The following is a 27,900-nucleotide window of genomic DNA, read 5'->3' as shown; positions in this document are numbered from 1 at the left end:
CCAGAGCTTAGGGGCAACAAGATGTGTTTTCCTCTGTGTTGAAAGGGCTCTGGCTAATCCAGCAGCTCTCGGGTAGCACAAATTTTAACGTTGGAGGGGCTGTATGAAGAATGTGACCTACTTTATTTCCTTGGCTTCCCAAACGGCCTTGGTTCCCTGCTTGTCCTCCGGGTCCTGGAGGCCCCTGGAACGAAACAATGGCAGATATAGTGAGACAGAGCACAGCTCTCCCTCAACGCTTTCATGTGTCTTCTATGTAAAATGAAGTACAGATGGGAGAAGAGTTAAGGGCTGAGCTGAGCCTGCTCTGGAAGAAATATTGCGGCTGTCAAATAAAGACTATTAAATAAAAGAAAATTAATAAAGTAACCCTGGCCAGATGTGGCCTAAATGATTACACTTTCTTGTGAGTCTCCGTGTCCAAAAAGAGCCTAGGTTCCCACTGGTTAGCTCAGGGAACAGATATTGCTGAAATGTCTAGCATTTAAAGAAAGCTTTCCAAAGGACATTGGCCTTGGACAAATGCTTTCTACCAGCAGGAAGGTCTATTTGTGTTTTGTTTGTCTTTTTTTTTTTTGGGGGGGGCTATATTTAATCTTCATTTGCAAACTGTGGAAAGCTCAAAAAAGTTTCACTAAAACCAATTAGCATTGTGACGAGGTGTGTCCAGCGAGCCCTGGATAGAGATTTCAAAATTATTTTCTGAAACTGCTAGAAAACAGAACTGTGATCTCTGTGTCCTAGAACAGGGCCCGTTCCTAGACAGCACTTATGCTTGTCACCTTAGTAGCTGGGATGAGCCCATAGAACATCAACCTAAATCATGCAGGTGGTAAAAAAATGGACAATTAAAACATGGGTCACATATTGCTCTGTTCCTGGCAGCGCTTTCCTCAAAGCGTGAACCACATCCAGGGCATAAGATTCCTCGGTTTGGGGCCAGGAGGAGGTTCAGTGGGTGATGGTGCCTGCCACCAAGCCCAAAGACTCAGGTTCAATTTTGGGCATGCACTCGGTAGGGAGAACCAGTTCCTCCAACCGGCTCTCTGACTCTTGCATGTGGACTGTGGTTGTGTGCTCTCACACAAGTAAAATTAACATATTAAAAAAATAACGTTCAGTTAGGCGGTGCAGATACAATGCTGCGGTAATAAAAATAATTATACCGCTTTTACCAAGCACGTACTAGTCCCAGACACTTGCATCCACCAAAGCATTTAATCTTCGCAGCGCCCAATGAGGTAGGCGCTATCACTATTCTTTTGCTGAAGATGTGTTCATCGTTAGGTAAATTGTCCAAGGTAACATAGATAAGACGTAAAGGTATAAGCCAGCCGTCCGGGCTAGAGATTTGAAGTCCGTGACTACTGTGCCACGATCTGTGAAGACGGCGGAAATCCTACATGATTCTCCACGTTTGCATGGAACGATTATAGCCCTTCCTCCAATGGCTCTCTTCTCCTTTCCCTCCCCGCCCTGTCAACAACATTAAAAAAAAAAAAAAAAAGGTTTCATGTAGCTAAGTCTACCCTTGAACTCCTAATCCTCCCACCTCTACTTGTTTTTAAAACTTAGTACTCATTTGCATATTTTGGGTTTTTTTGTGACCATTTCACACACATGAATAATGTATTCTGATCACTCTCATTCCCACCCAGCTCTTTTCCCCCTCCCACTCCATCAGTTCCTCTCTCTTTTATCGTTTTATGACCCACTGAGTTTAACCAGGTTCACTGGCATGACCAAGAACGTGAAGCTATCCAGGAGGGCCTTGGCAGTTCACCCTACCTCCACCTCTTGAGTGCTGATCCCCGACGCTTGGCTATTTCTAACCTTTCTTGATATGTTCTTGATGGTATTATTTATCTAAGAGCACATGTTTTTCAAAGAACAGGCACAGCTCCGAGTGAAATCAGTCTTTTGGACCTAGTTTCCCGTTGTATTTCTTAGTGTTCAGAGATTTTAAAGAAGGGCCTTAAGGGCAACAAAAGACGGGACAAAAGAGGACGTCATCCTTTTCAGAAATGTCCTCCTGGATGTTAGTGCATCAGCTTGCATTTTTTGTTTTCAACCGTAGCCGCATATTGGCTAGATTAGCACGAGTCATTTATGCGGGACACCGAGTACTGTGGAAGTTAATAAGCCTCCGGTATGCCATCAATACAAATCACATCTCCTTCCAAGATGCAAGTCCCATGGAAAGCTTTCAAGTCTGCCGCTAGAAAACACATTGCCGCACTGGAGGGTTCCGCCTGTGCCATAAAACACTCTGAGACCTATGGCGATGGGTTTGTAGCGCCAATAAAGAACTCCACTCTCCTGTATGTCTGGCTGTGTTTGTCTCTGTGGATTTCCTTCGGAAACAGCAGTCTGGAGATCCCATTCATCATGTCCCAAACGCAGAAAATTCTGCTTGTCTTTGAAACTACATTTTAACAGCCAACAAGAAGGATATTTCAGGAAGACCAAGCAGAGAAAGAAAAGCAGGGTTTTCAGCCAGACAAATGGAGGTGGTGGCAGAGAGACGTGGTGCCTCTGACTAACTGGCAATGCCAAAGGCTGGATGATTTATGACGGTGCCATGTCTGGCCAAAGTGAGATTAAAGGGATGCATGGATGAAGGTGCCTCACAGGGCACAAGGAAGAATTACTCCAGTAACAGCCCTGGATACCATTTTGGATCCTAGAGCAAGAGAAAGACCAAGGCCTTTGGATTTCAACTTGTCCACATATCCACATCAATATTTGAGATCAACAAGTGAAATAATAACCTGATATATGTTTTCCTTCGTACTTTTTTTTTTTCAATAAAAACCTGCAATTGTGGTGCCAGCCAGCTTTTAACGATTCAAAGATGTGAATGCGGGAGAGTTGTACCATCAGTTTAGTTCTGCGGTGAAATTACAAAGTTTTCATGCATTTGGAAAGAGCCCTTTCATCAAAACCAGGAACAAACATCATCAGGAGCAGATATTAATGCACTTTAAAACAGGATGTCATGGCATCCAAGTTTATGCAAATAGCCTCTTAAATATTCTCATGATGAGCACAACCACTTAAATGCTGGGCCTCTGCCCAGTTTAACTAATGGATGCAAAGTAATGCATTCCCTTGATACTGTTATTAGTGGAGGGTGAAAGTCCCAACTGGGTCCCGTTCATTCATTTACTGCCTGATTCATCACGCAAATGTATTGAGCTCTGCTGTGCCAGGGACTGCGGTGCCAGGCTCTGGGGATTCAGCATACCCAAGGCACTGACACAATGGGAGCTTGCAACCCGTAAAGAGAGACCAACGGATACGTATATGCTATGCTAGCTACAGACAAGGAGCACATCACACGGGTGGCCTTGCTACTCAAAGTGTGGCCCAGACTTGAAGCATCAGTACCAACTGAGGACCCACTGAACATGCAGAATCCCAAGCCTCGATCTGGACCCCCTGGATCAGGACCTGCATCCTAGTGCACACTCCTGGGGGTTCTTAGCACATTTTTAAATAAGAGAAGTGTAGACATTGGGTAGTCACTCCCAACCCTGGTGTTACCTGGGGAGAATTTAGGATTATCAACACCATGGCTTCACTTGCAGAGGTTCTCAGGGCTCTGAGGAGGGTCCAAGGTGGTGAAATATTTTAGTCTCCTCAGGAGATTAAAACTTTTTTTTACTTATGTGTATGCGTGTGGGTCTGTGTCTATGCCCTATGTGTGGGGGTACCTGTAAGGGCCAGGAGTGGTTTTTGACCCCTTGAAGCTCAAGTTACAGGAGGTTGTGAACTTGAGTCCTCTGGGAGAATTAGCACTGAAATCATCTCTCTAGCTCCCCCAGGAGGTGGGATAGGCAATGCCAAGTGACTTGTGAGCAGTGAGAGATGAACCCACAAACCACACAGGAGGAACTATTGATCTGGGCTGAGAAGCAGAGCCAAGGAGGTCTAGAGAGGACCTTCTGCCTCTACAGTCTGTGTGGGCACAGATGGGATGACCAGGGTACGATGCAGCTGCCACTCCTCCAGTCAAGTCAAGCTTAATACACTTGGCCTGCAGCCTGCAGGCAGTAGGTAATTCTCCTTTAGAGGAGACAAAGCATCCGCCTTGAAGCTGAGGTGGAAGCCAGGTCCAGTTGCTTTCCCTTTACGTACCTGGGGACCTTTCATTCCCAGGCCTCCTTTTTCTCCTTTCTCACCAACGTCTCCTCTCAGGCCCTAAATACACAAAATCAAAGTGTTATTTCCTCCTTTAGTGAGAACACTTAGACAGTAAATTTGCACATTAGAAAATCCAATGTTAAGTCAAGGTAACAAAGAAACTGGGCAGGGAGCCGAATTATGCTGTGGCAGTCTGTGACAATCTCTGAGTTCCTCCTCGTCTGTGTAGGAACACCACAGAGCAGTCTGAAATTGAAGTGGTTGAGTCTATATAGCCAAAGGAGCTAGGGCCTGAAGGAAGCACCCCAAAGCTGAGATTTTTTTCTTTTCGGTTTTGTCAATTGTTCTCAGCTTCTTCAAACTCTGAAGCCATATGAACTGTATGTTAAAAAAAAAAAAGTTTTCTTAATCATATAAATCTGAAACTAGAATATTTAAATCTTATATTCAAGAACCACAAGAAAGATGGGTCATAAAGAAGATGCATCACTTAGCAAGATGAGATTTAGATATTTCTATTTCTGGAATATTCTATTGCCTGTGTGCTATGGCTTCCATAGGTTCCAAAGACACTTTCTTCATGCACTGTATTTGGTATTTTGCTTTATTTTAAATTGTGCCATAAATAAAAATGTGTATAAACAGAAAGAATGAATGCTGGATGTGACTTGCACACCATGAAGTAAAGGCAGTCAATTTATTGAGATGCTTCCCGACGATCCCAAGGCAAATATTTCTCACTTTAAAATAAGAAAATTGAGCCTTCCTCAGCTGGCGCAAAGTGACAAATAAAAGCAATCAAGCTGGAGAGAGAGAGAGAGAATGGGCTGAAGGGAAGGCTGTTTTCCATGCTGAAATCTTGGTGACTTGTGGACAAAGTGTCTTTCTGACGTCTCGATGTATTTTGCCCAACCGCCACCCTCAATATATAATGCCTTCATTTCTAAGTACTTGCTTTAAAACTTTGAAAGATGGAACTAATGATTGTCTTGCCAAAGCCAAACAGCACACCTGTTTCTCATACACTCAAAACTAAGTTTGGAGAGGAAAAATACTGTTTTCGTGGTCCGGTTTTTATCCCGGGCCCTTCCTCACCCTTTTCCCCTCCTCCATCCCTTTCCTTCCCCACTGGAGACTTAACCCAGGGCCCAAACATGCATTCCACCACTGAGCTACATTCCAGCCTGACTGCTTTCTTCCTTCTCAGCATTTCTTGTCTCACTGTGGATTTAGGCTGTGCTTTGCCCTCTCTGGCACACGTCTCCTCCCTGCTCACGTGAGCGGTGCAAAGCGCCAACTATGGTTTGCTCCTTGTGAAGGAAAAAGTGCTGGCGGCAGCTCCCAGGAGAATGGAGCTAGGATGGACAGGCAGGGCGCCACACTGCAGATCACCTTGCTAAAGCCTCCAGCTGCACTTGGAACAGATATTTCCTTGGGTTGAGCCAGTGTTTCGACACCATGGACAATCCAGAGATACAACACCGCGCTATGACTGTGTGAAATTGGCCACCATACCCAAATCGGAGCTTCAGCATTTTCCTTGGCTCAAGGTCTCCTGGAATTACCCTAACAATCCTGAACCCGAGGCTGGCCGTCCAGCATGCTCATCTCTTTTTCACTTCTTGATGGGGACAAACTCCGATAAAAGAGACAAAGGTCTATACAAGTCAAGCCTTGATGTGACTTGCTTATTTTATTAACCTGAACACACTTCCAACCACCTGTCATTTTGCAGGGCCACATGAAGGGTCTATCCAGGATATAGATTTCCCACACACAGCCTCTCCTCTTTGCTCGCACACCCATATGTGTATACCTGAGGGCCCACAAGTCCCGGTGAGCCTTCAAGTCCATCTGGGCCTGAGATGCCTGGATTTCCCTGTGGTGAGAAAGAAGCAACTCGTTACTCTATCAGTGGTCTCTCTTCATGTGCAAGATTAGAACACTCCCCACCCCCAGTGACAACGAATGGTCTTTGCAAAAACAAAGGTTTCTTTTGTCATTAACATTGTGAAGTTTCACTGTGGTGTGGTCATGTGATTGAGAATGGACGTATTAGTTACAACCCTCACTGTGCTTTAAATCTGAGCGTGTGCATTCTGAAAATCCCAAGCCACCATGGCTCTTTCTTAAAGCATGTGCCTTCAGGAAGCACGATGCAGGCTGTATCATCAGTGCGTTGAAAGGGGATGTGACAAGGATGCCCACTTAAGCTTCCCGAGGACCCAGAATACCCAGTTTGTAGTAAGCTTTCATTGTGCTCTTCGGTTTTATATGGGGTTTTCACACATGTTGGAATTGGAGAGGCTAACTGAACACAAATCCAAGAAAGGTTACTTGGAGTTTATATTCGAAAGCCAAACAAAATGAAATTTAATCATTGGACTAAATAGTGTCTTTGATCATTTTTATGTTTAAGCATTAATTTTTTTTGAAACTTTTTAATAAAGTGACCCAATTTTTATTCCATTTTGAATTCTTAAAATTGTAGCCAATATTTTCTAACAACTTATTCTACAACCAATGCCATCAAAACCAAACAAACAAAAGTTTAAGATGGGAAGAGATATGACCGTCTTAATTCTAGTTCCTTGATTGGGTAGGAGTCATTTATCTTTTGAGGTCAAGAAAAAAAATTATCACTGACCTGTGGGCCTGTATGTCCCCTTCGGCCATGAACTACCTAAAACAGAAGGGAGAAAAATAGATATTCTTGGTTTAGAAAAGATGGTGTGTATATATGACTTAAATTGGTAACAGATACCTCAAGGCTCTGGCATAAATGACTCCCACATTGTGCTTAACACATCCAGTCACTCAGTGAATTGTGTAAATGGGCTGTTGCAAACCCTGGAATTTTTGTGTAGGGCAACAGGCCATTGAAATCACAGACAAGCCAAAGCCAGAGGTACACAGGGAACCAGTCCTGGCTGGCTACCCACCGCCACCAAACTTCACCTGAGCTGATCACCAGCTGCCTGACCTGGACTGTATTTCTTTCTGATTTTCCCCCAGGCACTACAAAGGCAGTCAGAAATCAGGGATGGGCCAGCCGGAGGGCAGGATGCCAGAGGAAAAATTAGGAATCGATTCCAGGAACTTTGTAATACTCTTAGCTCAGAAATTAAAGAGCCAACCTACTATGATTTTTAAAGCCAGGCAGTGTGGTTAGCTGTCAGAAATCAATCATCTCAAATATTCAAAAGTGATTTGATTTATTGTGTCAATAAAATACCTAACCCAAATAACATTGCTAAACAGGAAAGTGACATTTTTCACTCTATGTAAGGTTAGGGTTCAAAGTGCATTCCCAATTTGTAGTCCGTAGTCCAGAAAAATCAAGCGACAATGGCATTTCCTGTCTGACTTGGCCACTTATGTAACATCAGAACCAGAACAAAACTCACAGCCAAGGTTCGCAAAATCAACAGCGGCCAGACAACCCTGTCTTGCTGGAAACTCCTGTAAAATGTTCTGACAGGCGGGTATTGACTGTATTTCAAAATATATTGTCATCAAAGAAACAAGGGTGTGTGTGGGGGGGATGTGTCTCATTTCTTTCAAGCGAGAATGACTCATCTTCAAAGGCCCACACTCTCTGTCAGAGAAGAAAGCATTTTCGAAGGGCTGGCAGGACGGTTCAGTGTCCAAGAGCACTTGCTCTTCTTGTAGCAGACTCCAGTTCCGTTCCCAGCACCCACATCAGGCAGCGCACAACTGCCTGTAACTCCAGTTCTAGGGGGTCAAACATCCTTTTCTGGCATTGACAGGCATTTGCTTGTGTGTGCGTGTGAGTATGCACATGGAGACCAGAGGAAAATCTCCAGTGCCATTCCTTAGATGTCACTTACCTGGTGTTTTGAGACATTGGCCTGGAGCTCACCGATCAGGCTGGGCTGGCTAGCTGGTCAGTGAGTACCAGGGGTGAGTTGGCCTGCCTTCTCAGTGCTGGTATCGCAGGGGTGTACCGCCACACCTGGCTGTGTCACGTGCGCCCCTGCTCAGGTCCTCGGACTTGCCAGCAATCACACCAACTGAGCTGTCTCTCTAGCTCCTCCCCCCGTGTGACTTTAGAATCTGATTCTTGAGAGTGCTCAATGACATGAGTCACCATAACACAAATGTATCTCTGGGGTCCCTGCCTCCTCCAAGGCATGGGGACTAGGGTGGTGAGCAAAAACTGACTCCTGTCCTTAGTCACAGGGGTTTCGGCCTAATGGAGGAGGCAGACTTTAATCTTAAGAGCGACGTAAGTGGTGGGAACAAACCCAGAAACGGCCACCTGGCATGTTTGCCGATTTAAGCTACAAAGTCATGGGGAAGAGATGGCAGCATACACAAGACACGGAAAGCAGACAAGAAACCAGGGCAAATGATTTTGCAGCTTCTGCCTCACATTTTCCAGTGGTTTACATAGGACAGATAATCCCGGGATATCTGGAGGGCACACTCAAAGGCTCACTGGGTTCTGGTCACACACCCAGAGATCCTGACTCTTCTTTAAGGCAGTGTGAGTGGGCACATGGAGAGAGTGAAGTACCCTCAGGGGACCTGAGAAGAAAACGATGCCAAGACAGGTTCTCCAGTTCCATAGTTCCCACAGCCTGGTTTTCTGGGTACTTATGAGGACCCTGTCTGTTCTCTGGGTAGGCATGACTGATTTGGGATGGAAAGTCACGAGGAAGCAAGCAGCGCATTAGTGGCAGATACCCCATGAACCTAATTGGCAGGCTCATCCTCAATGATGCTGCCCTGGAGGTCCCTGAGGTGGGGGGAGGGGCTGTAAAGGGGTGCCCAAAAGGATGAATGGACAACACCACAAAAGCAATTGGGTCCAAACTGGAATGAAAGCCTGCTTTTGTCTGAGGCTACAGTTGCTTCTCATTACCCCTGGCAGAGGATCTGTTCTAATTCTCAACACAGTCTGGTTCTGAGAGAGCCACCCCTCCTGTTTCCAACCAATGCCTGGGGCTATGTTTTTCTGGCTTCCTGCCTTCCTCCCTGCTTCTCCTGCTCTCCGTCCAGGCTAGTATCTTGGCCTCACTCTGATAATAGTTTGTTCACCCTGCAGGCCCGCCTTTCTTCCATCAGCGACCTTCAGGTAGAAGAGGGGTTTTCCTCCTCCTCTTCCTTTCCAGGAAGCATCTAGCTAAGTCTGGGAACATTTCTCACTGGGCGTGCTGTTAGCACCATGAGTAGATGTTAATCAAGGGAGACAGGAACATCTTTCCACGAGTGATGCAGCCATTCCCAACAAGCGACGCTTCCAATAAATGCCAGTGGTGCTGGGGCGGAGAGACTTTGCTATGATTTACTCCGTGGTTCTGACTTCCTACAGAGAAAGAGAACTCTTGTTGGAGTTCTTAGCTCCAGTACTCTGAGTTCCTGGTTCACTGGTGGTATTCACTGTTGATCATGTGAATAGAGATCAGATTGGGTTAGCTGGTATCCACGCCCCTGCATGCCACCCCCACTACTGCCCACTCTCCAGTCACTTGTCAATTCAGCAGAATTTGATGGCTTTAAGGGTTCCTCAACGTTCTTCATGCTGGCAAAGCTGCTGAAAGCTCTGAACGTGTGAGACAAGCACTCAGCCACTGAGCTACGCCCTCAGCCCAGTATCTACCTACACTTTACTCTTTTATAAATAACACAGACTGCTTCTTCTTAAAGAATAGCAACCTCACTGTAATTACAGGAATAAGCCCTTAGTTAATATTTGAATGCACATAAACTATACGCATAGAATCACCCCAAATCCTCCATGCAAGGAATAAACATTAGCAGCGGTGGGAGAGATGGCTCAGAAGTTAAGAGTACTTCCTGCTCCTGCAAGAGGCTGCAGATTCGGTGCCCAGTGCCCACAAGGCAGCTCCCAAACATCAGTACCTCCAGTTCTAGGAGATCCAATGTCCTCTGCTGACCTCTATGGGCACTGCATGAAAACAGTACACAGGCATACACACAGACAAAACACTTATATACATTAAAAAAAATCTAGAATGTATTACATTTAGTTCCATTTGAATAAAAAAGTAAAAATAAGGAGTTGGGAGCCTGAGGGCAACGTTTCTGCTCTCCTGCAGATCTCCACGGTCCCTTTGCTTTTCTGTTGCCCCCAGGCTCTACCAGTTGGCGCTTTCACTTTTGATTGCCCTGTCGATTCTTTAAGCTTTGTACACAGAGTGACTATGTGGGCTTCAGAGCTTTTAGACGTCAATTGTGTGCCAAGGATTTCACTTTCCCCGAGTAACTCCTCCTCCAATGGAGAGTGGGGGCTAATTTGCCATTTGGACATGACTCCGCCCCTTCCTCATCTCTTTTGTAATGTCATTACATAAGCATCTGATTCATTGGCAATGAAGACTGGCCTGGCCATCTTTGAAAGAGACCTTGATGTTTGAAGAACCCATGGGGAGGTTAGTGGGACATGGAGACACTTTGAGGTCAAGGTTACATTTTCCTCCAACTTTTGGCATTTAGGAGAGTCTTGGGATTCACACGAAGCCCTCGAGGTCACAGTTTGTCTGTCATTGTCTCCACTGACTCCCTGTCCGTCACTGTTTGCAGCCTCCCTGGCCTCAGTTTCTGGTTGTGGGTGGTATATACATCACTGTTCAGTTTCTATCCATTCTCTCTGCCTCCTCTGCTCATTGGGGTGGATGTGGCTAACTCCTGCTCCTCTCTGAAACGACATTGAAAGTCTGCATAGCTGTGGTGACTAACTCTTTCTGGATGGTGACCGTTACTTTGAGAGACCTCCCGTCCTGGCTTCAGAGCTAAGTGGCATGCAGACTTCCACACTACAGTCCAGATGCAAAACTAGCTGGCCAGTGTCCATCCTTGTCTATGGCTTAAAGGTGGGGTCGATGTTTGTGTCTTTTTTATTTTATTTGGTCAAGTTGCACAAAAGAAATAGTTGATGCACCCTTGCTTTGTCATTTGTCAATAGTCCTGCTTTGACTCCTGAAGGACACAGGGGTACCTATGTGGGGACCTCTTCCTCAGAAGCTGGAGACCACAAAACAATACATACACACCCGATCACACCAAGATTTCCTGGGTGATGTTCTTGCAGGGGCACGTAAGCCTGCAAGGACGTCCTTCCAGAAAGCCAAGTGGAGGGGATAAACACTCCCTCATCTGCATCTACATTTGCATATGCATTAAAGCAACATTAGCAAATCGGGTGGCTAGCGATCACACTCTGAACATTTCAAACGTAACCTCCACTCCTATTTCCATTTCCTAGCCTCGTGAAGAACACGGGTGTGCTTCCCAATGGAGTGTAATAGCTAGTTTCATAAACTGCTTCTGCCCAGAAAATACTATGCATCATAAACACCATCCACTCATCTAGTTTTTATCTGTGCTCAATTTTAAGACATTTTATATTTTGAAGGGCGGGGTGAGGAGGCTGGATGGCTAAACAAAGAATGGAAAAGAAAATGCTGTGAAATGAGACAAAATTGGCCTAATTTAGACTTTAATGCAGGTGTGGAAGTGAATTCCATTAAGTAATCTCTTATTGGATAAAGGTTTTCTATTTGGACTCTTTGTGTGCTTTTCTAAGCAGTCAGGCATGGAATGTTTTAAAGCATGTATTTAAACAAAACCAATAAAATAAGCTAAAAACAAACTAAAACTGCCCCCCCCCCGAAAGGTTCCACAATGTGCTGGTTGGCCTTCGTCAACTTGACAAAAAACTAGACCTATCTGGGAAGAGGGAATTTTAATTGAAAAAAATGCCTCTGTAAGATTGGCTTGCCGGCAAGTCTGTGGGGTATTGTCTGGAATTGTGATTGATGTAGGAGGGCCCAGCTCACCGTGGGGGGTCCACCACTGGACAGGTGATGCTCAGTTGTGTAAGAAAGCAGGCCGAGCAAGCCAAGAGGAGCAGTTCAGTAAGTAGCTTCTGCTTCAGTTCCTGCCTTGAGTTCCTGCCCTGACTCACCTCAGTGATGGTCTGTGACTTGTGAGTTGTAAGTTGAAATAAACCCTTTCTGCCCCAAGTTGCTTTAGGTCATGGAGTTCTATCGCAGCATCTGTCAGACTCCCTAAGATACTCAACAACCTAGTCTAACTCTTGGTTTCATGCCTACAACAGGCTTTCTCCTTAATTTTCCTTTTGCTACCTTCTGTGGTTGTTATTATTTCCATTTTCTTTTATTTTTGGAAATTTTGTAGGTGAGCACACTACATATGACAATATTTCCAGCCCTCCATCTCCTCCTACTCTACGTCATGACAGGGATGCTACATCCTTTAAAATATCAACATTATGGTTGCCTAAAGAAGACCCTGTGTCGAGAATAGAAATAGACATGCCGATATGGAGGGAGAACTTCAGGCTGTCAGCCAGTGGCTGCTGAGGGAGGAGGAATCAGTTTTCTTCCAAACTTTCTTAATAGTCATAAAATTTAGTAGACAGTGGAGCTGGAACACTAAGTAACCTCAGTGGCAACTTCGGTTACCTCACCAAGGGGGCAAAACACTGACCGCTTTCCCCTGATTGGCCCTTTTTTGTTTTCTTTGTGTAGCAGTCTTTCTTTGTGGATAATTTCCCATGCAGCCAAGCACTTTCTTACTTCAGCTCAAGGGCTTCACTAGGCCAGCCCCATTCTGAGGTAGCTCTGTGTCTCTAGATAGCATCTCTGACCCAGTAACCTTCCCACCAACTCCCCACAGTCAGCCACTGTCATCATAGTTCAAGCTATGGGATCCATAGGTCTAGAAGCTCCTTCCCTTGAAGGACTCTTACCATCTTTCTTCTTGAGCCTGGTGTCCCAGGAGGGCCTGGCCAGCCTCTTCTGCCCTGTCAGACAAACAAAAGGATGTGTGACAGCAGCATGACATCACTGACAGGGTTCCGTTTCAACATCTCTTCATCATGTGCCAGAAGGCTCATACCGGGATTTTTTTCCCTGAAGTGTGATACTATCTTCCATTGGTCATAAATCACATCTCTCTGTGGGCCATGGGGATCCACAGGACAATTCTGACAACATGGTTGCAGGCTCCAACTGCTCCTTGTCACTCATTCATGCTTGAGGCATGGGTCAGAATGCTCAAACTAGCCCTACTCTGTCACCTGGCCTGGCTTGAACGTTAGCCAAGAAAGCACAAAAGTAGGCTATCCACCCTATTTTACAGGTGAGAAAAATCAAGGTTTGCGCAGAGTGGGGGCTTGGTGTGCACAGCGGGTCACAGGCAAAGCCTGAGACAGAAGCGAGCGCTGCTGACTTCTTCCAGCCACACCAGGCTTCTTCCCCAAGGGGAGTTAGTTACCAAGGGAGCTTGCTCATTGGGAGGAACCGGAGACACACACTAACCCCGTAACTCCTTAAATCCTCAGTAATAGGACGAAGGGACTAAATTGTGGTCTGTGAGATTTTAGAACAATCTCCAGAGATTTGCCTTGGGGGAGGAGCCACCCATTGTCAGCTCTCGGTCTTTCCGTCACAGTTCATAAGGTTGCCTCTTCCCAGCGTGTATGTCACACGCTGGGATGCTGGGATGGCCAACAACTCTGCCAGCCCTTTAAAAAACAAAAACATCTCTATCAGGTCAACTAGTCCTTCCTTTTAAGCTGGAGCTTAGAAGTTCGCATTCATGAAGACCTCATGGGCGTGGCTTGGAGCAGCCAGTCACCCCAAATTCAGAAGTTGACAAGCACTGTTACAAATGTCTCCCAGCAAGAGGTAAGCAGGAGTGGAGGACCTGTCCTTTCTGCTCCCCACAATAGAGTTTTCCATACTAGGTACATTCGTATTCTAAATTTCCCCTCGGGTGCATGTCACTGCAGCCTCGTGCAGCAACTTTACGTCCAAATGCCCACGTAATTACTTGTCTTCCATGGCCTCCTTTCAAGCCCTTGGGTCCTTGGATGCTATTGTCCTGACCAGGAATTCCCTAAAAAGGAGAAAAGAGAAAAGACAAATGGGTCTTTAATATATCGTGAATTCAACAAAGAAAGCAGAAGCGCCTGAAGGGATGGGTGGCTGGCAAGCATTTGATTTGCCTCCTGGGATTGCTACTAGTGGACTCGGAGTGGGTGCCCGAGGTGAGCACATGGAGAGGAAGCAAAAGCTTACCACAGGAGGCATGGCCAGGAGAAGCCAGATATGGCTGTGTCCTGCCCTGGGGCCAAAGCCAACCCGATTATTCTCTTTCCTCTTGGGAGAAGTTACACGCTGTGATAGGGTCATCACATACATGCACATGCGCGCACACACACACACACACACACACACACACACACCCTGACCAATGCTGAAGACCACATGCCTGTCAGTCACACTGTCTAAGCAGGAACAGTCGCTATAAGGGTGACACAGGGGAGCTGCCTGTGAGTTGTCTAGAGTATAGAGCTTGTTGAGGCTCCCTTCTTCCTTCCCATGCTGGGGCAGCCTTCCAGGGATGCAGCTGCCCCCAAGTGACCCATGCTCCTGTAAATAACCCTTCATCCATGTCTCCACAATCAACTCAAATAAACTCACTCGTTCACTCGGCTAGATTTGGATGCAATCATTTCTTTGGGATGTCATCTGGGGTGGCCAGATGTTTCTTGATGTCTCCCCAGGAAGTGCTACAGAACTCGGGGCAACCTGGGTGCCTCCATGTCCTATTTTATATGCTTATTCCTGGCTTATAGAAAAGCTTGAAATCACGAGTGGTTTTTTGTTGTTTGTTTGTTTGTTTGTTTGTTTTAAATATTCACCCAAACATCCCAGTAGCAACTTGCTAGAAATATCACCATTGTGGGATAGCATCCTCAGCAGGCAAAACCACAAAGCTTCTAACTTGGGGACCACGGTCACACTGTGTGTCATGGTGCTGTGACCATCAGTTGAGTCAGTCAAGTCAATCGATGCTCTAGTAAGCTGTGAAGGCACGGCAGCGGCTCAGGCCTGCTGAGTGCCAGCTGCCAGGCTGTTCTGCTGACAGCACTCCAGACTACCTCCAATCAATCAATAAGCAATTTGCAATCACCAACAGGGATGAGGCACAGTTCCAGACACTCAGGAAGCCTTTTTATTTATTTTTTAAGTAGTGTTTGGACTTGGGCTTAAATAGCTTATAAGATAAAAGGAAGAAAGAGAAGAACCCGGGTTTATATTATATGATTGCTATTACTAAAATGGGTTTGATTCTCCTCTCTACTGAACCAGGGCAATTTTCTACATTTTCATTTTCTCTTCAAGCTGAAATCCTCGTCTCTTAAACCACTAAACATGGACATACCTAAGTAAAACACCTGGAAGGCAATAGCTTGGTGAGGATGATATGGAGAAGGAAGATCACCGGAAGAATTTCTTTATTCACCTATTTGTGTTGATGTGGGGTTTCCTTTGCTGCCTGAGCTGGTCTGGGAACTCTCTACATAGGCCAGGATAGCCTTGAACTCAGAGAAATCTGCCTGCCCCTGCCCACCAAGTGTTAGGATTACATGTGCATGGAACCACACCCTGCTCAAGTCCGGAACTATATCCACTGAATGATAAGGCCCTTAATTTGAAGAACGTAAGGCTAACGCACTAGCACATCACAACAAACCTCCTACCTTGTATGTAGGTGAGTCGGTCGGTCCGTGTGAATATAAACTAATCTCTCTACATCCAGCAAGAATGAAGAGCACCATTTAACACAAATTTATGACCAAACACGGGCTTCTAAGGAACACTGTATTACGGTCAGGTGATGAATGTACTTTATCTGTATCTTTAAAGAGAAAGATTTTGCTTCTCTTTCTCCCATTATATGAAATTAAAAAAACAAAAACAAACAAACAAAAAAACACTACTACTTGGGAGGCAGAGGCAGGAGGATTCAGAGTTCAAGACCAGCCTTAAACAAACCAAAAATCATCCAGTCAAAATGGGACATTCTAAACTCCTGTTGAGATTTTCTTTCCCTAGGAATTTGCGTTACGTGCATGCATTCCTGAGGAAAATCTGATCCTATGCGTGTTCCATTTATCCTGTCACTATTTCTCTTCCCAAATTTTCCTGAAATAGCACTGCACTAAAACCACACACACACACACCCAGAAGCACAGAGAGCTGTTTTCGATTTGAGCTGCACATTTCCAAGCAGGTGAGAGAGGACTGTCTAAGGTCTGTGTGGCTGACGGCCCACCCCAGACGTTATGGTGGGATGAGCTCACAGTCATCCCGAGGTCCTACAGCACTGCCTTCAAAACCAAAAATCTCCTCTCAGTAGTCAAGTTATTCAGACAAAGAAAAAAAAATAACTATGTGTGCTACACGTACAGAGGTCAGAGGACAAATTTGTAGAGCCAGTTCAGCTCGTACCAGGTTCTGGGATTGAACTTGGCTCGTCAGGTGCCTTGGCCCACTAAGCCATCTCTCCTGCCTGCTTTGAAAAATGCTCTATTGTCCCTGGCAATTAAGAGGATGTCTGATTGAAAACGAATGAAAATTGTGTATGAATACCTCAAATGAGCTTGCAGCCATCATATCTAGCTGACTGAAGTATCTGTGAACCAGAATCGTTTCTTGCTTACCCAGCTATGAAATGACACTTGTTTCCTGAATCTACGTGACACGCTTTGAAGTTATTGGAAATTATTAGGAGATGCCAATCAGTAAACAAGGTCATCTTCAAGTGAAACCTTTGGTTTTTTAAACTTTATATGTATTTATTGGTATGTGTGTGTTCACACTGACAAACATTTGCTCAATACAGGCACACATGTCACCATCCAGAAATCCTGTTCCTAAATTATATCCTTGACATGATGTGTGTGCCAAAGGACATGCAAAAGAATATTCACAGCAGCACTATATCAATATGAACAACCTACGTATCTACCAATAATAGGATAGAGATAGGATGATGAAGTCTCAACGCAATGCTATAAAGTAGTGAGCTCAAGTGGTGTGTTACAGGCAATGTGAACGCATCTCACGGTCATGATGTAGAGCAAAAGCAGCCAGAAGCAGAAGAGTATGACCGTTCACATGACACTCAAGGGCTGTTAAGGCTGATATCCTATAATAGTAGCGATGACCCGAGCGGGTGAGGGGGGCAGGGAGTGACTGGAGCAGGTAAAAGGGTGCCTCTAGGAGTCTGGTGTGTCTGCTTTCTTTACCTAGGTGATGACCACACAGCCATCTTCTGGCGATCAAGCCCCTGCTTTCACAGTTGGGTACTGTGCTGATGCTCACCAAAAAACCTCAACATTTCTTGAAAAAGTCCTAGTTCATTGTTGCTCTGTAGAGTCACTGAATTGTGGGCATGGTGAGGGGAAAGCCCCATGCCCTGACTTTCACTGACATGGCATGCTCACACATGGATGTGCGCTGGGCCTGCTCAGCTTGTTATACTAGCCGGTACCTTTGTGCCCAGAGGATTGCCTGGTAGAATCCTCCCCAAGTCCTCGGATTGGGAAGACAAAGCTGCTGTTCTCAACAAAGACAGAATCTTGGGGAACAGACAAAAAGAGGCAATTTTGTTTTTTTTGTTTTGTTTTTTTTCCATGCTCTGTATTTTGAGGTGCTTTGAAAATAGCCGAATAGAATTTCTAGAATTCCTTCATCACCCAGAAGCACAAGAATGACTATGAAGAAGATAACAGGCATACAAACTACATTTAACGTCTCCAGTTAGGACTTCAAGGTTTTAAGCTCAGGAGTATGTCCATGTGCCTTAAAATGGAGCGCCTCTCCTCTACGGAAGGGAGCCCTAACTATGGTCTGCACAGCACCTAGCCCCCACAACCTCAACCCCACACTTACCGGATCTCCCCGAAGGCCCTTTGGTCCACGGTCACCAGAAACTCCTCTCCCGCCTGGGCTTCCCTAAAGTTAACACAGACCAGAGCAAGAACAAGTTGGGAGGTTTCAATAAGCTTAATAAGCGTAAAGAATGGGCTTAGCTTCTCTCCGGCTTGAATAATTAAATATTTTTCTGCTGAGGTTGTTTTTAATCTGGATAAAGGAACCACAAAAAGATAAATAAATAAAGATAAAAAAAAAAAAAGAAAGAAAGTACTTGTCATCAAAGAAATCAAAGCAGTAACTCAGTGGTGACCTTGGTTGTTTATCGCACTCATGAACTCAGTGTTCCAGGTACGCTTGTCTGCTTGCTTGGTTGTCGCTGTTTTGCAAAGATTTAACTTTTTGTGGTGGTTGTTTTTCTGTTTTAATGAGGCAGTGGAGACTCGACATTCGTGCCACCTGCCCAAGGACACCTCACAACAACTTGAAAGTGGATTTTGAAATCAACTGCTCATACCATGAAGAGCAAGCCGAAGCCTAGGGGGTGGTGGCCTCTGTGCCCCAGCTGGAAAGGAGTGCCGGGTACTCTCACCAGCTGCCTGACGCCACAGACCTCAGTCAATGCCTCCCCCATCCCTAACATGGCAGCTTCCTCCATGGCCCCAGTTACTGCCCCCCAGACCCCATGTATCTGGTCCTTTCTCACAAAGCTGTGAAGTGATATGAAATTACAGTGGGCAAGATTCATATTCTTTCTCTCTCTTTCTCAGTGTATGTGTCTTTGTGTGTGTGTGTCCGTGCATCTTGTTTTATACAGGACCTCACTCTGTAGCCTTGGCTGGCTTAGAACTCACTATGCAGACCAAGTCGGCCTCAAACAGAGCGAGCTGCCTGCTTCTGGCTCCTGAGGAGTGTGCTGAGATCAAAGGTGTGTGCCGCTCTGCCCGGCACTTCCACTATATTGAGGACTGTGTGACTGGACGGGAACCAAGAGAAAGGAGTGATTCTGAAAGAAGGTCTCAACACACCGTGAGAGGCCTTCCTTACACGTTTCTAGCTGCCTTCCATTGAAAAGTCACGGTCGGTGTGCTGAGAAACACATGAACACCATATGGACCTGAGTCAAGGTCGGCCATGCCCAGCCTTGAATAGCAGAACCCATCAGACACATAAGAAATTAATGTTTGCTGTCATATGTGATGGGGCTTCATGACTACTCGCCCCTAAACAAGTCAGTAGCTGTAGCCAATGAACAAGGCTGAGGCAGTTGTTTTACTCCATAGACCATTTCTTTCACTTCAAGTGCAGATTTATAGGTTGTTTTTTTTTTTTTTTTTTAATCTTGAATTCCTACCTGAGATCCCTCATCACCCTTTTCTCCTCTTCTTCCAGGAATCCCACTGTCACCCTAAAAATGGAGACAGGAAAGCTCAAACTCTCATTTTCTCCATGAGAACCAGCTGACAAGGGTGTGTGGGGTAGAAGGCAAGCATTGTACCTCTTCTCCAGCTAATCCATCAAGTCCATTTTCCCCGACTTCTCCCTGCGAAGACAGATGTGATCAGAATACGGCGCACCTCTGCCAGGTGCCAAACAGACGGTCTCAAGGGTTCCGTGCTGAGCCACAGCTTCTTTGGTAGGTGGTGCTTGGATAACGTGAAAGACTACTTTCAGGAATAGGAGCTATCATAATTAACCAGAGCCTGCCTGCCTGCGATGAGAGGCAAGACAGCTTGGTTCCATCTTACCCCAGTCAGAATGGCAAATACCACCAAAATGATGGACAGCGAATGCTAGAAGGGATGCAGGGGAAAGGGACCCCTTGTTCACTGTTGGTAGGGTTGCAAACTGGGGCAGCCACTGGGGAAATCCATGTGGAGGATTATCGAAAAGCTAAAAATAAATCTATCTTATGACCCAGATATATCACTCCCTGGCATATGCCCAAAGGACTAGACATCACATTCCACAGATACTTGCTCAGCCTTGTTTATGGCCACTCCATTCACAAGAACTAGGAAATGGAAACAACCTAAATGTCCTTCATTGGTCAAGCTGATAGTGAGACTGTGCTTACATAAACCCTATGGAATACTATTCAGCTGTGAAGAAAAATGATGTGCAGGTAAGCGGGTGGGACTAGAAAAGGCCATGCTGAGTGAGGTGATCCAGACCCAGAGGGGCAAATGCTGCCTGCTCTCTCTCACTGGAGGCTCTTCGCTCCAAATCTTCAGGTGTGAATACGTAGCCTGAAGTAACTACAGAAACCTGCCAAGTAAAATGGGACCATTGCTAGGATAGGGTGGTTGAGGAGCAGGAGAGAGGGCAGCAGCAGCGTGCAGCTGATGTGATTAGGGAAATGGGAAAGGGGTGGAGCTCCTTAAAGAGGAGGAAAGAAGTAAATACAGAAGAAGGTGGGAGGAGGGCAAAGAAGAGGGACCTGGTATGGGAAGTGGGGCAATTGGGAGGCTCTTTAGGGAGGGGGAGGGAAAGAAATCCAGAAGGTGAAAGGAAGAAGGTAAAATAACAGTAAGGATGGCCGATAAAAGTGTATGGAATCATATTGGTGTCTGTTTACCTAAAATAAATCGTAAAATACATGTAATCCAGCATACATGTATTGTTTAAATGCATTTTTCTCATCTGAGCGGACAGTGTTCCCTCCAAGAGCCAAAGACTACCTGAAAATAGCTCCAATACCAGACATGAAAAGTCCTCTTTTGGGTTGTTGGCCAGGGCTGTCCAGAAGACTCCCAAACACACAGCCTATTGCTGCTGCCCTTGGTTGCCTCACAGAGGTGGAAGGTAAAGTCCCTATTGCTGAAGACACGATGCATTTCAGACCCTGAGCCCAGGGACCCAGAACTGGAACCAACCTGAATGCCTCCTCCCTGAGGACTAGCTTTTGTGGTGCCGGATGGCATGGTGTAAGCTTCCAAAGAAGGGAGGCAACCCACTGTCCTTCCCAGCTATGACACCTATGATCCACACTAACCAGACTGGCGGTGATAATCCAAAGGATTCAGTAGTGGCATGTATACTTTGGTGATACCAACGGCTCCCCAGCCCGATGTAGGCCCCACTCAACATGAGTGAAAAAATGGTGCTTGAAACTGAGTGAACTGTTTAGTGCTAGTGAAGTCATGGAGCTTGGAGAACTTACAACCATTTTACTAAACTAACACACTCCCCAATAATAATCCGAACATGTCGTCCTTATACCACAGAGAAATGTAGTTCCCATACCTCCCTCATATCATGGAAACTTCTCTTTGCAGCAGACAGAGGCCACTACAGAAAGTCACAATCATTCAAAACGTATAGTTCTGGAGCACAGTAGATGGACCCATCTATAAAACACCCCTGCACTTAAGGCCCAGCATTGCAGGAGAAGGGGAAGAAAGACAGTGAGAACCAGAAGACCAGGACTTTGCTGTGAGATTGTGTCTCCTAGTAATGTCAAAAGCTACACTCATAGAATCTCACCAACACGAGTGCCTAATTGTGAGAGAAACAAGGACAACGACATTAGAAATGTCAAGGTGGGTGGGGAGAAGCCCACAATCCTACAGAAAGAACTACAGTCAACTGCGGAACACTGTGCAGGAGAAATAGTCTTCTCCAGAGAAGAGCACATCAACTGGCTAGCCAACATCAAATGGTCAGCCCTGAAAATATACATAGGAGTAACATTTTACAGACGGAGCAGGTTTCGTTTTTACACATGCATACATATACACACAATAACAACTAATTAAAAATGGCCATGAATCTGAAAAAGGAGGGGCATATGAGAAGGTTTGGAGGAAGGAAAGGGAAGAGAGAAATACTGCAATTGTAATCTCAAAAATTAAAAAAAAAAAAAACTAAATGAAATGACTGATACAAAAAACCCCACATTCTTTCTGAATAAAGAAAGGGTAAATAAAATACATAAGCCTGGCACCATACCTTTTCTCCACTGAGTCCTCTGGTACCCTGGAAAGAAAACAGAAAAAAAGCAAACAGCAGCATGAGTGTGAGAAGTGCACTGAGCTGCTAAGATGACGTCACAGGGTCTTACAAAATCCTTACCTTAGGCCCTTTGGCGCCTACGCATCCCTTCGTGCCTTGCTCTCCTGTTGATCCAGGGGCTCCTCTTTCTCCCTGAGAAAAAGCAGAAAAGCAGAAATCCAGATGAGTGTGTGCTGTCATGATCTGGGAATCTGTCCTGGACACCTGACAAGTTTTTGTTCGTTTTGTTTTGTTTTGTTTTAATTTTAAGAAAGCCTCTGGTTATTCATGACTTACATTCTAGGACTCAAGCCTATGAAAACAAAGTATGGAAGTAAATCAGAACTACCATGATGGCGACCCTTTGCATTGGACACCACCGGCACACTGCCTGCACGGAGCTTCCCTTTCCCCGGGTGGCCACCATATCCTTTTAACCTCGTTACCATGTGTGTTCATTCTGCCTTAAGCCAAGATTCAGGACTCATTGCCAGGTCCCTGTGGCTTTAAGACTTTGACCCATGACCTTGGTCTGAACATCACCCATGATGCTGCTTGTGCATGCTTTCAGACTATTCCATCATTCTCACTCCTGCGCTCACCATCATTCACTATTCACTAGCTAGACATAAGCCAGGCTTCTCTGTGGGACTTCTGCAGTGTCCCAGGTACCAGCCACGCTGACCACGTGCCGTTTGGCCAATCCCCAATTCTTTGATCCCACTGTCGTCCTTGAACACGAGGTTCCCATTCCAGTAAAATAGGATTTCCCACACACTTTACCCAGAGAAACTCCGTGTCATCCTTCAAGGGTCTGCCAGAGTGTTACCCCTTGCTTTGTAACCTTTTCCTCTCAGGTCCAACTTCGAGCTGTTACGTTCTACTACTGGGTCAATACTGTCACTACCCTGTGCCTCTGGCACAGCTGGATACAGTTGCCTTGTTTGTTCTCTCCCTAGTGTGGGAGGTCCCTAAGGTAGGAAAATAAGTGTTTGTTTTGTATTTTTTTCCTCATTTTAGGGTATATGTGTATGTGTGTGTGATAGACAGACAGACAGACAGAGAGATAGATTAGATATAGAGATGGATATAGAGATATTGAATATGTGTATCAGTGTCTTTGGTAAATAATGAAGTAAACAGTAAGAAGCTTAAATATGTATTATCAAATAAATGCATGACTGGATGCATGAAAGGAAAAAGGAAGGAAGAGAAGAAATGGAGGAAAAAAGTGAGAGGGGATAGAAAAAGGGAAGGAGAGAGGAGTTCCTGATAAGTGATGTGGTGAGTTGCTTTAATTTTTACAAGATGACCTGGGCAGATGTAGAGAGCCTACTTTCACACCTCATGCGCCATGCATGGGTACGTGGGTAAGTCAGAGTGAGACTGCACCATTCAAGAGACTGTTTCCCAAGCACACGGAGGGTCAGGAAAGACCCGAGATGCCGCATCTGGATCCTTAGACTCTGGTTCTCTGTTTCCCTTATGCTTGTAGCAATAAGTGAGCTGCAGCAGGTCCGGACTTACAGCAATGCCCTCTTCTCCCAGGTAGCCTTCGCTGCCTTTAAATCCTGGCGGTCCCTGGAAAAAAAGTGCAGGGGAGAAAACATGAGCCCTCCACAGACCGGGAAATGAGAGCTATCGGCAGATCCGCCTCTCTGCGGTCGGATGTCGTGTGCAGTGGAAGAGTTTGAAAACTTTCTGGCTTTCTACTTCAAGCTAGTGATGCTTATGCAGACAAAAAGAAAGGGGATTTCCGTCCGAGTGTCCAGACATTCAAGGCTGTGTGTGCACGTGGGGGAGGGCTGTGGATGCGCACTTGTGGGAACCCGTGCATGAGTGCATGCATGCATGTGAATACGTGCATGTGTGTGGAGTGGTAGCTGGCATGTGTACGCATGAATAAACACATACATGTGCACACATGCCCACCACCACCAGCACGCTGTCTCTCACTGTCCCCGGGAATACCAGCAGAGCCCACGTTCCTCTCTACACAAATGTGTTTGTTCTTGATGGACTAAAATTGTTCTCTTTTCACCAAAATAACCTTTCACACACACACACACACCCTCTTGGGGGCTCGCTGCTATAGAAAACCAGAACACACACGCACACACTTCTTTCTATTCTGGTTTTTGAGATATTTTTAAGTCCCGCCATTCTCCTTCCATGAAGTCCAAGCATTCCAGAAATAATTAGTCCAAAGCTTTCTTCAGCGAAGCAGTTCTGGTGATGAGGGAGCCATACTGCATGGTGGTCAGAGTTCCGACCCGTGTGTAAGAGTAGCAGAGACTATTATTATACATGTCCGAGGTGTGTTTGCACATATTTGGGCATAGCCTAGTGCCTGAAATAGTGTTTTGATGCAAGGATACACAAGTGTTCCCTGTTCAGAAAATACATGAACTAATGTTGTTTGTTATGAAAACACAAAATATCCACTTCTATTTATATCTGTATCTGTATCTGTATCTGCATCTGTATCTGTATCTGTATCATCTCTATCTCTATATTCATATATATGTACATATATTCGTATATATGTATATATATGTATGGATGTCAACACTGTCACATTCTCTGCTACAGCAGACTGATCTGAGTCTGATTTTTCAACAGCCTGTACACAATATTGACTTGATTTTAATGTCACTGCCGAGATTAAAAATGGAGAGTGGAATGAGTTACTGGTATGGAGGAAGCTTTCGTCATTCAGCAGGAAGATCACTCGAGTTTTCTGCACAACCACTGCTGCTTGAGCATGGAGCTCATCAAGGATCCCGGCAGCTGTGTCTCTTGAAGCCCCTCAAGAACTTCCAAACAGTTCCCACTTAGAAGACCAAGGAAAATGGCAACTATCCAGTCTGACATCGAGAAAGAGTATCATGATCAACGGTCAGCTTCCTCCAGAGGCTCAGTCTAGCAGCAAAACCTCTTTATTTCTATCCCAACTCATCTGAAAGGCATGCTACGGTTCAAATGCTGAAAGTCAGAGATAAAGTCACCTTCTTTCCTGCCGAGCCCGGGTCCCCCATGGCGCCGTCCCCTCCTATACACTTGCAGAGTAAACAGCAGCAGGTCCTTTCTGCAATGTTGATCTTGAGGGGCGGGAGGAGAAAGGAGGATAGTTACATCCAGTGGCATGGACTTCAGAATCTCACACATGGGCTCCACTGTGGGGCCCATGGTGGCAGGAGGCTTCTGACTGCTTAGGGCGGCTAATCCCACCATTCCCTTCAGTCCCAACCTCTTTACCCTGTGAGGAGTTCCTGATCAGCTCAAAAGCCTTCGACTTTGGCAGATGGCCTCGTTCCAGCGTGGACAGTTCACTGCATCCTAAATCACTGACACGCCTTGTCCACATGCCTTACTCTAGCTTTGCCCAGTGTTGGTTACCCTGCAGACCCTGCCCCATGTGTTCTCCTGTGTTCTCCTGGCTCCACCTGTACAAGCTCAGCCTGTCAGCCGAGTCAGACAGTGTGCTCTGAAACACTGCTTGGAACAGAGTTCCCTGGAAACACACCCGGGAGGGTTTTGATGGGACTTCGGAAATGTCAGCTGCATGCCAACGTTTTAGAAGCATGTGCTGCACAGGGTGTGAGCCTGAGAGGAGTCTCCTCATGTGGTGGCCAAACAGAATTACTATGGATTTAAGATGTGAGTGAATTTCACTCTGGACTTCTTTGACATCTCCTGAATAGTTAACATAGTGCTGTCTGTCTGTCTGTCTATCTATCTATCTATCATTTTTGCAATTGACCTAGCAGATCTGTTTTTAGGAAAATTCAGTTTGCAGAAAGTGCTATTCTTCATTTTCATGGGTAAAGCCAGCCCTCCATCAGTGAGTGTTCCCATACACAGAGTAAGGATTCTAAATTTTATAAACAAACTAATTCCAAGTCGCCAACCACTCATTGGAGTAAAATCAGTAACATTCCACAGACTGGGAATGTTTGATTCTTTGTATGTTTCTGCAACAACATGGTAAATAGGCACCTTTTCTAGGTGTGGGATTGTAAAACCAGAACAGAGCCCAGGGGGCTGGCAGTGTGGACACAACCCAGGAAAAATCCCTCGCTCATGAAGTCCACCAGTGAGGCCCAGTGCCTCCACTCAGAGCGGGCTGTTACCTCCCTGCTTGAGCTCCACATGTCATTTACAGGCTGTGCTGCAGGGAAAGTACACCGCAAACATTAGAGTCACCCTAAGCTGTGATGCTCAGAGCTGCACAGAACCTGAGGACCTGCTGGTCGAAGGACCAGCCCAGGCCTGGTCACAGCTCAGGCTCATCCTGTTGCGCTGGACTCATGGGCTGTGATCTGGCCAGCGCAGTCAGGGCCATGTAAATATTTTCTTATTTTTCTCCTCGTTCTTCCTCTTGCTACCTCTTATGTTCCAAACGTCTCTGTCAAACATGCTTTGACCCATTCTACTGCACGATACTTCAGACACGTTCTTAATACTTCAGACACTGTTCGCTTAATCTCATAAAGGACCATCTTGTCTCTAATTAAGAGGTCGGTATTCGTTCAAACACACACTCATCAATACTAAACCTGTGTTCAAGATAACGGAAGGCTTAAACTATTGGGGCTAAGGCTACAGCCCAGTTGTGTGTGTGTGTGGGGGGGAGCATTTGCTTAAACCCTCCGGCCTTTTCTGAGTAACTTACTAGTTGCTTTGACAGTTGACTCCCAAGGTTCCTCATGCCAATTGTGAACTGTGTTCTGTACTCGAATCCTTTCCCAAATTCGATGTAGGGAAGATCGGCCAGGTTGCTGGGATCTGCAGCTCCATCCACAGCAACGGTTATGAGGGCATTCAGGCCTGTTCAACACATTCTCCCGATGAGGCGGGTTTGGGCCTCTTAAATCACCCAGCACACTTAAGTCACTCCCCTCCGCCAACAGCTGCTTTCTGTTGTCCATGACCACTAGCCCCTGCTGTAAAGCTAGTAAATAATAGCACAATACTAACTGGATTAAACTGGGATGAAGTGCAGGCACCTCAGAGCACCACTGACTGAACTGAGCCAGTGAGTGGACTGAAGGTCCACACATCTTGCCAAAGTACAGAGAAACGCGCACATCAAGAAAGTGAAAGTTCTACATTTTTACCCTTTGTGGAACATTCTCAAAGCCACAATGTCATACATGATCCACCTAGGAGCTTCCCCGGAATATAAACTTTCCTGAGCTACACACCCACATTGACTGGTATCTTTCAATAAAATACAGAATTGCATGGGAAAATGATCAACTAAAAAAAGAAATATAGGATCTTAGGGCTTAGTCCGTATCTGCTGAACCTGGAGAGAATACTTGTCCAGGTAGAATACTTGCCTTAGCATGCGTGATGCCCGAGTTCAAGTCCTAGGTTTGTTTAAAAACAAAACAAAACCAGAAATGGGTATTTAAGGGCAGGAGAGCTGACCCGGTAGTTCGGAGCACTTGCTGCTCTCCCAGAGGACCTGGGTTTGGTTCCCAGAACCCCCATGGCGCCTTGAGACCACCTGTAACCCTCATTCCTCTTCTAATCTCTGAGGGTTCCTGTACACAGGTGGGGCATGTGGGACATACAAACTAAAGGCGGCGCACACACAGATACACGAAAGAGAGGCGTTTTCATCGACCGAATTAGGAGCTGAGGCTCCAGCTGTAACTTTAAGTGGAAGTAAATGACAACCACAGTGTCTCATCAGCCTTGGAATTTCCTAGATTTCTAGAATATTCCAAATAAAACTTTAAGGCTTGAGAGGAGGCTTGCCAATGACTGGTTTTAAAAACTGAGAATTAAGTAACCCGGGCAATCGTCCTGCATAAGAGTTATATTAGCTTTCACTAACAGCCGCTGTGTGCCTGGAAGACAGTTAAAAGACTTACACGTGCTATCTTACTGATACTCTAGAGGCACTCAGATATGGTTCTAACCGTATCTTATTTTACAGACAAGAGAACTGAGGTTTAGAGAAGCGAAGCTCTTGGCCTACTGGACTTTTTAGGTTATCATCCCGAGC

The 27,900-nt window shown here is 45.6% G+C and overlaps 1 protein-coding gene across 1 annotated transcript in view; it reads right to left on the bottom strand.

Annotated features, from left to right (window-relative positions):
• Col6a6 (collagen type VI alpha 6 chain) overlaps positions 1–27,900 on the bottom strand; it is a 91,629-nt gene that overhangs the window by 40,522 nt on the left and 23,207 nt on the right. The window contains exons 10-23 of the mRNA XM_021639882.2: positions 26,557–26,711; positions 24,890–24,982; positions 23,409–23,462; positions 21,963–22,034; positions 21,840–21,866; positions 19,387–19,431; positions 19,243–19,296; positions 17,907–17,969; positions 13,993–14,058; positions 12,908–12,961; positions 6,794–6,829; positions 5,963–6,025; positions 4,141–4,203; positions 122–184 (exon numbers count right to left, since the gene is read on the bottom strand). Coding sequence (XP_021495557.1) covers positions 122–184; positions 4,141–4,203; positions 5,963–6,025; positions 6,794–6,829; positions 12,908–12,961; positions 13,993–14,058; positions 17,907–17,969; positions 19,243–19,296; positions 19,387–19,431; positions 21,840–21,866; positions 21,963–22,034; positions 23,409–23,462; positions 24,890–24,982; positions 26,557–26,711 — 908 coding nt within the window. The remainder of the gene's footprint in view (positions 1–121; positions 185–4,140; positions 4,204–5,962; positions 6,026–6,793; positions 6,830–12,907; positions 12,962–13,992; positions 14,059–17,906; positions 17,970–19,242; positions 19,297–19,386; positions 19,432–21,839; positions 21,867–21,962; positions 22,035–23,408; positions 23,463–24,889; positions 24,983–26,556; positions 26,712–27,900) is intronic.

Source organism: Meriones unguiculatus, chromosome 6 (genome assembly GCF_030254825.1).
Source record: "Meriones unguiculatus strain TT.TT164.6M chromosome 6, Bangor_MerUng_6.1, whole genome shotgun sequence".
NCBI classification, from domain to species: Eukaryota; Metazoa; Chordata; class Mammalia; order Rodentia; family Muridae; genus Meriones; species Meriones unguiculatus.
Note: the sequence above shows the minus strand (reverse complement) of the source record. Positions and strands in the feature narration are given on the sequence as shown.